The sequence below is a fragment of the Alosa alosa genome, chromosome 9, assembly GCF_017589495.1.
Source record: "Alosa alosa isolate M-15738 ecotype Scorff River chromosome 9, AALO_Geno_1.1, whole genome shotgun sequence".
NCBI lineage: Eukaryota > Metazoa > Chordata > Actinopteri > Clupeiformes > Clupeidae > Alosa > Alosa alosa.
In genome coordinates, this window is record NC_063197.1 from 12,861,483 (window position 1) to 12,871,482 (window position 10,000).

The 10,000-nt window shown below is 47.2% G+C and overlaps 1 protein-coding gene across 7 annotated transcripts in view; it reads right to left on the minus strand.

Moving 5' to 3' along the window:
- The window catches only part of palld (palladin, cytoskeletal associated protein), a 95,609-nt gene that overhangs the window by 36,059 nt on the left and 49,550 nt on the right, over positions 1–10,000 (minus strand). For 6 of the 7 annotated variants that reach the window (XM_048252162.1, XM_048252165.1, XM_048252164.1 and 3 more), the window contains one exon: positions 8,402–8,437. The exons of the other annotated variant lie outside the window; for it this stretch is intronic. In XM_048252162.1, coding sequence (XP_048108119.1) covers positions 8,402–8,437 — 36 coding nt within the window. The remainder of the gene's footprint in view (positions 1–8,401; positions 8,438–10,000) is intronic. 7 annotated transcript variants of the gene reach the window in all.

The window sequence follows — 10,000 nt, forward strand, 5'->3', positions numbered from 1 at the left end:
TCAGCTGCAGTCCCCGTGCTCCACAGACTACTGGCGCTGGCTGTTCACTTCACTTCATTCAGGGGATTGTGCAGCATGCGGCTGCTCAAGTAATGCTATTCTGAGCGTACAGAGACAAGGGTAGCGCTTGCGTGAGCACATCTAACCAATCAGTACAAACAGTGGGCACACGGTACGGCAGCACATGTTTGCAATTGGGACAAAGACAGCATCTCGGGCCTCTGCAGTGTGCAATTTAGTGAAAGCGTGTGTCTGTGTGGATGTGTGCGCGCGCGCGCGCGCGTGTGTGTGTGTGTGTGTGTGTGTGTGTGTGTGTGTGTGTGTGTGTGTGTGTGTGTGTGTGTGTGTGTGTGTGTGTGTGTGTGTTTACGGCGTTTGCATGGCAGTGTTTGGAGGGCGGTGGGCAGAAAAGCAGTGAGGGTTTACAGAATCGTAAGCAATTCGGTGGAGGGCGGCTGACAGTTTGTTTCCAGTTGTCTGCCATTCCCGTGGCGACCACCCCACAGAGGGTCAGAGTGGCGCGCAGCAGCGGCAATCGTTTAATCCAGTAGGAATTAGAGCTATGCGCTCCGGCATGGGCCTGGACATAGCAGAGCCCGTCAGCATGCACGACGGACCCCTTTAACAGCATTAGACACTTCCTCACACATAAACCATACCTGTCAACACTCCCGTTTTTCCCGGGTTTCTCCCGTATTTCAAGGTCATCTCCCAGCACCCTCCCGTTTTGTTATTTCTCCCGGAAAACTCCCGTAATTTGCATGGCCATCATTGATCCATTCAGGTTGCCAGATTGTGTATGAAATACACCCTACACATACACGATCACTTAGTTTCAATTTCAACCGTTTTGTCATAGGCTAAAACCTGGCAACCCAAAACCCAAATAAGGAAGCCAAAACCCAAATAAGGAAGCGGGTGCCAACTGCGCAGCCTCTCGTCGTAAGCAAGCGGGCTAGCTGAATGGCCTACTCCAGAACTAGCTGTTGTGAAATTGTTGGGAATTTAATTGATTAACACATCACATAAACTGTTATTGAGTGTTGTTGATACACTGAACTTGTTCCCTCGGAACCAAATGGGACAGCAAGCAGCTTTGGAGTTTTGGAAGTAGGCTGCAGGCAGGCAGCTGGCGGATACATAACTGGCATGGGTAAGGTAATGGTAAGGTAAAAGCAACGACCGAAATGGAGTGTTGAAACACGTGTATGAAACGTATTAAATATGCAAACACAGATGCGGTATAAACACTGACACCACCCCCAAAAAAAAAAAAATCCCGTTTTTGGAAAGCTAAATGTTGACAGGTATGACATAAACACGTATTCACTCACACACACACACACACACACACACACACACACACACACACACACACACACACACACACACACACACACACACACACACACACGCATACACAGAAACAGCCTGACTTACATAAACAGGTTCTCTGTGCTTTTTAAAGCCTGTGTGTTTTGGACGGTTACTACAGTACATGTATACGGCTAAGTGATAGTAAATATTAGCATTCTTCATTATAATGATGCCTTGGGTGGATCAACATTTACATACTCAATTATTTCTTTATTTTTGTTTTGTCTCAGTCCCTGTGTGTTTCTATGTGAGTGTGTGTGGTGGTTAGTGAAGTCCCCCCTTCACTGTGAGGCGCTTTGGGTGTCTTGAAAAGCACTATATAAATGCAATGTGTGTGTGTGTGTGTGTGTGTGTGTGTGTGTGTGTGTGTGTGTGTGTGTGTGTGTGTGTGTGTGCTACAGTGACTGAGGACCTCTTACATTCCATGCAGGTCCTGGCCCCTACTCTCAGTGCTTTGCTGGCAGCATTTTGTCCTCACAATACTGACCCCTGACCTCTGACCTCAGGAAGCTAATTGCCGTTCCCTGTCTACGGTGTGGCCTTGACAGGGCCGACACCTTTCGCTTCCTGTCAGGACGTAGAGCGTTCCAGAGCCTGAGAGCTTTGCGTCACTGTTAGACGGACATCACCCAGCTGGCTCATAAAATCAGGACTGGATTCTTACAAGCAATAGATTTCTAGCTCAGCAAAAACACTCAAATACAAACCAAAATAGTAACATAACATATTTTTTTCAGATATACACAGGAGAGATATTAAATTCTTAGTGTTACAGGTAGGTAACAGGTATTTCCCACAATGGCCAATCAACAACCAAGCCTATTTACCATTAAAAACAATATCACTAATGAAGCAACCTCTATGGGCAAATAGAAATCACCAACAGAGCAGCCTTCGTGAGCATTTCACTGGGCTTATCAAGCAGGCACCTTCCTTCATCTGTGTTTTGTTGAATTAGGGCCACGACACCTCCAGAAGGCTCAACAGTGGTGTCTGGCGTACCAGACCCACCCCCTCCACACTGATGGGTTCCCTACCAACAAATACCAACAAATTCTGCGGTCATCCCTTTTCAATGCTGTGGCTGTTTATGATCCGATTAGCTAAAGCCAGACCAACCGCAAGCCCTTGATGCGGGCACCCACAAATACCAACAAATTCTTCAGTGAGTCCTCTTCGTTGCTGTGGCCGATAAACTAGTAGCATGACAATTAACAGTAACTCACAATGATTTTCTAGCTAACCAGAAACATTGTACTATACAAGTACAAGATGAAATCTTTACTACTGAGAGATTTTTAACTCACCAAAAGCACTCAAAGTGAGACCCAAAAGACACATAGAAAGACCCACATTTCACTACCAGTGAATTTCTCTAGTTTTACACAGCACCAAATCTTTACTTCCAACAGAATTCAATTTCACTAATGTGCTCCCACAAAAATGCAGAACCACTTTTCCACTTGGCAATAGATTTCTAGCTTACCAAACACAATCCAAGTATCGACTATATGTCATGCTCAAACACTGTGACAGCTGCTCTTCCCCTCTCTCTCTGTCTCTCTCTCTCTCTCTCTCTCTCTTTCTTTCTCTCTCTCTCTCTCTGTCTGTCTCCTCTGTGAGTGAGTGATTGGAGTGAGTGGAACCCTCCGGAAGGAGAACAGCTGTCAGGCCGAGCCTCTCCCCCTGTAAGAGGCAGTGAGTGACACTGACTTGGCCTACTTCCCTGAAAGCCTTTCTTTTTTTGGCGACAGAATGCCCTCGCTCGCAGGCACTTCCAGGAATGCGATTGTTGGCGATGAGCAGGCAACGTTGAGTCACACCCCGTCCCCCACCCCGATGCCATACGAGTCATTGTTGCTCGCGTCTGGTAGTAGTGCTCATGTTCAGAAATCTCTCTTTGCCAATCCTTACTCTTTAATGTCCTGAAAGAGAAGCAAACTCCTATCATTCTACAATCTAAATGGTCTATCCAAGACAAAACATTACTTCATTCCCTTTCATTCACTTCATTCATGTTTTAGTCCCACATTTTGTGTGTTGAGAATTTCACCAAAATACTGAACCACTCAACCCCCCCAACCCCAGCCTGCTCCACATGTCTTTTCAGACTTGCTTGAATTTTTACAAGAAAACATTATCCTGTCTTGAAGAGTTACGATCACAACTCCTTGAAGACACAGACTCCGTGCTGCACCAGTTTCTTTGGTGTTACACAGAGGCACATTTCAGCAAGATGCATTTTGTAAATTTCTGTACAAAACTTTATCTTTTCTGTACATGTTTAACTTTATCTTGTCTGTACATGTTTATCTTTATCTTTTTTAATGTATGTTGTACATTTTGTCATTGTGTACTGAATGGACCTTAAGGCTGGCAAATAAAGTTGATGATTTGGGGCGGGCGCTGATGGTTCTTCAAGGGTTAATGCCGTGTTGGGGTGGGTGTACTGTATATTTGAGAGCTGGCGTCTGGCGAGACTCTGCATTGTGTTGGCACTGCTCTTCAGAGAAGCATGCTGGAACTCCAGGAGAGAAGAGAAAAGCAAAGCTAATCTTCCCACAAACACCGCCCCAGAGGAGCCAGAGGAGGCTCCAGGACAAACAGAGATGACAAAACAAAATATTTACTAAAACTCCATGGTGTGTGAAGAAACCATTTGGGTCTGTCAGCTTTTGATAGCCGGTCTTATGACAGGCCAATTAAAATATCAAATCGTGAAATGTTCACAGGGGTAATTGCTGCTTTGTTGTCTGTGCAGCACGTTGGACCCACCCACACACGGGATTAGTGGACCCAGCAATCAAGAGTTGTGCCACAGCAATCAGCCTCCTCCGTGGGATAGGCACACCTTATGGTTAGATGTACTGGCTGTGTGGTGTGGCAGGAGACTCAGAAATGCTGTATGCTGTTGGAGGAATTTCCCTTTGTGAGTGTGTGTCTGTGTGTGTGTGTGTGTGTGTGTGTGTGTGTGTGTGTGTGTGTGTGTGTGTGTGTGTGTGTGTGTGTGAGTGTGTGTGTGTGTGTGTGTGTGTGTGTGTGTTTTTTCTCTGGCGGAGGGTAGCTCAACAAGAAAAATAGATTTCTAGGTCCCCCTAGCTTTGATATGGCACACCACAGCTCACAGACTCACAGCTTTCTCTCTCTCTCTCTCTCTCTCTCACACACACACACACACACACGCTCACAGACACCAGGCTACTTGGTTTTGACTGTCACAAACATGCTATAATCTGTTTGCGATGCAAACGAGTCCTGTGAAATGTCACACTGGTCTAGCACACACATTTATCAGTGAGGGTAAACTGATACCAGACTTTGGCCAGAGGTCCTGGCTCATCTATCACACACACACATACACACACACACACACACACACACACACACACACACACACACACACACACACACACACACACACACAAAACTCCCCTGTACAGATGATTTCTTTATTCTCACCAATCCATCTCTCTCTCTTTCGTGTCGGTACACCTTCCTCCCTTGCTCTTTCCTCCATCTTTCTTTTACATGTTCCAGGTGTTATCAGTGCTGTGTGAGATGCCCTCACATGCTGTGAAATGTGTGCTTGTAAACCTCTGGTGGGTTTCACAGAGCAAGGCCAATAAATCAGAGGAAGGATATCAACCTCCATAGATACAGACATAAACACACACACACACACACACACACACACACACAAAAGACAACCAGACAGACTGACACACACACACACACACACACACACACACACACACACACACACACACACACACACACACACACACACACACACACACACAGGGCAGGGAGCAGATGCCACTGACCTCACGCTGTCCTCACAAGTCCATAAGAAGAGTAGACTGGACTGAATGATGATGTCTAGAGTATGACAAGTCTGTCTGTCTGTCCGTCTACCTCTCTCGTTCGTTCTCTCATACACGTGTGAACAAACATATTTTCAATCAATTTCAAGCACTTTGAAGCCTTAACGCACACACACACACACACACACACACACACACACACACACACACACACACACACACACACACACACACACACACACACTAACAAAGTGCTACAAGAGGATGACAACGCCTAAAACTGTGTGAACAGCAATTTCTATCAGCTGAAACATCCCATATTAACCTTAGGGGTCGAACATCACACCATAACCACCCAGCATGGTACACACCACAGCCTGCTGCTCCGCTTCCTGCTGTAGGGATGATGATGCCCCCCCCCCCCCCCCCCCTCCCCCTCCCCTTGCTGTCATCACCTGGGCCGAGCCCTGGCTCTCACACAGAGCCCCACCAAAACACGCTCCCCACGAACACTTCCTTCCATTCTACCCCACCAACGCCCCTCTCAGAACACAACAGAACAGAACAGAACCGGGTCGGGTCGGACAGATGGACCCACGACTCCCTTTTCCTTTGTTGCCGTCAAAAGGGGTGTGTGCTTGTGTGTGTGTGTGTGTGTGTGTGTGTGTGTGTGTGTGTGTGTGTGTGTGTGTGTGTGTGTTTGTGTGTGTTTGTGTGTGTGTGTTTGCGCTTGAGTAGTGTGTGTGTTTGTGTTTGCATACACAAGTGGCATGTATGTGTATGTGTGTATGTGTGTAAGTATTTGTGTGTGTGTGTGTGTGTGTGTGTGTGTGTGTGTGTGTGTGTGTGTGTGTGTGTGTGTGTGTGTGTGTGTGTGTGTGTGTGTGTGTGTGTGTGTGTGTGTGTTGGTAGGGGAAGGAGGAGGAGTGGTGTGTTTTCACAGCCCAGTTCTCCCGCGGTGCTCGCTGGCTGCCAAATCACACACAACGCACTTCCCGTGTTTCCCTGCAGCCGGGGCATTGTTACGAGACGCAGAGGTGCGGAGCGCTGATAGCATCACATCTCACTAATCTAATGGAGAAGAAAAAAGTCCATTAATCACAGCTATATTCCTCTGTGTGTGTGTGTGTGTGTGTGTGTGTGTGTGTGTGTGTGTGTGTGTGTGTGTGTTTGGCTGTGAGGGAAGGGACCAGTCTGAGAGGCGTTGAGTGGCCCTGTTATATTAACATTTCTAGAACAGGGTGGTGGTTTTAGACAACATGGCTGATCAATGGTCACTGTGGAATGTCCGTCTAGAGAAGACTTTTTTTTTGTTGCGATTGGTTTTTCCACCGGCCTGCCTTGCAAGCACAAGGAAAGTGTATTAATACACCACCTAGAACAGTACATTGAGGGAATCTCACAAAGCCTTTGTTCTGCCATATTGTCTTCCTTACTTTATCTCCCTCTATTATCATGAGTAGGATCTACCCTATTGATACCGTGCCCTTGTATTCAGTTTGAACCCTGTGAAACTTTATGGAACCTGGAAATCTGCCATAAAAGTTGCCATTAGCCAAGTGTCAAACAAAGCATGGCCTTGAGTTGACTGAGGGAAGTCTGTCTGTGACTACAACTGAGGCTCTTTTTTTGCTTTCATCACCAGTTTCTCAGTCATCCCAGCAGTCTATAGGCTGTTCAGTACATTTTACCATTCGGTGTGGGAATCTGAAGTTTCTTTTCTTTCCTTTTGCTTTTCTTTAATCACCCTGTTTTGCGTTTCGGAGGGAAACCAGATCCAGCCGGTGAGATGGTGCGGGTCATACTTTCCACGCGGCGGTCTCCGGTGACTTTTACGGCAATTTAACAAACAACTTAATTGTGGATTCGATTAAACGAGAAGCGTGGCTGTAACGGGCGAGCGAAACCCCGACGAGACTGAAAGCTAAACAGCCATTAATTCGAGGGGAGCTCGTAAAAGTCACACAATGGGCTCACCTTTCACGAGCCATGGGCCGACGGAGCGCCACACCAGAGACCTCACCCCAGCACCGAACACTGTGAGCTACAGTGAGACGCCACGCAAGGGGAACGAAGTCGGGTCGGGAATGAAGCGGAGCATGAGGGTTCGGGGGGGTTGTGTGCGGAGGTTAGAGCTTCTGTAGCACACAGGAAACAAAGTTATACAGAACATCCACTCATTCACTAGATGACTAGTGTAGTATAGGCAATAACTATATGGTGGTAATTCACTAGGTAGCGCATTTGTTATTAACTATATAATGCACTTTCTAGTGAATGAGAAGATGTTCCCTACACAGGGGTGAGACTGCAGAGTGGGGGAACGTTCTAAGCCACCGCTAGTCTTCCCCTGTAGGAGGAACGTTCTAAGCCTCCGCTAGTCTTTCCCTATAGGAGGAATGTTCTAAGCCTCCGCTAGTCTTTCCCTGTAGGAGGAACGTTCTAAGCCACCGCTAGCCGCTAGTCATTCCCTGTAGGAGGAACGTTCTAAGCCTCCGCTAGTCTTTCCCTGTAGGAGGAACGTTCTAAGCCACCGCTAGTCTTTCCTTGTGGGAGGAAGCGCAGAGGAGCGTGGAGGGTTCATGGCCCGTGCCGAGCAGCTGGGTAGCTGGCACACAGACGGGCACGCAGGTGGAGGTGCAGGCCGGCCACCGGAGGACACCGTCAGGGAATAACCTCAAGCTCAGCGGGGAGAAGTGGACGAGGCATAATTACAGAACTCTCTGTTTTTACTGTGTAATTACCAAGATGGAGGGAACGAAAGAAGAGGGGAGGAGAGGAGAGAAGGAGAGAGGAGAGGAGAGGAGGGGTGGAATGGGGTAAGGGGGGGGGGGGCCGCAACACCCCCAGCACACCGCACAGTGGGGTGGCCGCTGTTTATTTGGCAGTCCCCGACCCAGGGATTATTGTGGAACAAACTGTTGAGGAAGCAGCTTTTTACGGTGATGCCGCGTTTTGTAAGGGCTTGCACAACAGCACGCTTTTGCCAAAACAATGTGCCATTCCAGGCTCATCCTGGCTGTCGGCCATAGTAAAAACAATGTGCCATTAACCATGCTCTCTCTCTCTCTCTCTCTCTCTCTCTCTCTCTCTCTCTCTCTCTCTCTCACACATACACACACACACACACACACACACTCACACACACACACACACACACACACCTCATCCAGGCAAATTAGGGCCCCTCTCTTTTTTACCTTTCTTTTGCTGTGTCTTCTGATATATCATCCGATCTGGAATTACAGAAGCCACAGGAATAATGTCAAGGTCCTCTTTTTAAAAATAGCATACCAATGACGCAAACCCACAGAGGTTCAAGGCACAAAACACACAGCGAAGACAAATGTATGCATAAATGGGTGAGGTCAAGCATTCAGGTCAACCATGCAACACATACAAATACGCATACTGTATGTGTGACACAATACGGACAGATTACACACGATTACACAGATTACTCTAAAGGTGTGTATGAGGTTATAACCAAATTTATATGCAAGCACACACCACCACAGACAAATACTAACAAACACATCTGAACTCATCCTGGTTTTGTATGATCTCCCATAGGAAAAAAACATCTACATACTGCACATACACAAGTATACAAGTGACTACACTGCATAGGCCTAGTCAAATTCAAGCAACAGCCTTACGGAAACACATAAGGGCCATACAGAGCAATAGCCAGTCCTCAAAACAACCTTATTTCATAAACAAGCGCTACAAAAAGCAAACAGAGCATCCCAACAGGAAAGCGTCTAGGCAACGATAGAACGAACCGGGTCCTGCCACAGAAATGACAACCCCTTCCCTGGTGCGTGTTTTAAGGGCCGATCACACTAAGAGCGATAACTATAACGATAACTATACGATACTATACTTGTACCGACAGTACTTGGTACTGGTACTTGGAATTCTCCTTTAACAGGTGTATGTATGTGCAGCTCACCTGGTAGAGCGAGCAAAGTCATGGATTTGATGATTTTGAGAGCACATACAATATATATTTTGAAAAGTATGGTACATTTTTTAAAAACTATGTTACCTGTCCTTTAAGTGTGCTTGAACTGAAACTGATTGCAGGTATTGTGTAAAGAGTAAAAGTAATTGTACGTATGGTGTGTTGGTGGTGAGAGAAGACAGGAAGAGGAGGAGGTTGCCTGCCGTGGGCCTGGGGACTGCAAACAGGAGAGCAAGAGCTTACAATACACAGTTTCAATACACAGACAACAACAGCCACTAAAGCCATCCCTACAACAGGCACAACTCATCACACACACACGCTCACACACATACACACACACAGAGATACACATGCGCGTGATACACAGGAGATACACAGGCACGCACACACACACACATACACACACACACACACACACACACACACACACACACACACACACACACACACACTCGAGATACACCCTTTCTTCTGTTTATCCCCTGTACGTGCGAATAGCAGGCATAGATAGACTGGTATGGTATGATTTATGGGTGGGGCAGGGTTGGGTCGGGTTGGATTGGGTTGCGGTCTGGTCTGGTGTGCTGTGCTGTGGCATGGGTGCGAGGCGAGCGACACATTCAGGGGTCAGGCACACACAATGGGAGGCTTTTGTGTTTCTGTGGAGAGCGCACAGAAGCTGAGCAGGATCTGTTTACAGCTGCAACGCTTGCCAATCTCTCTCTGTCCTACCACCCCTACATCACCCCCCCCCCCACCACCACCCGACTGCTGCTGTATCACCGTCATAAACGGGCGGAATGCTTTTGATTTCTCAACAGGGGACTTT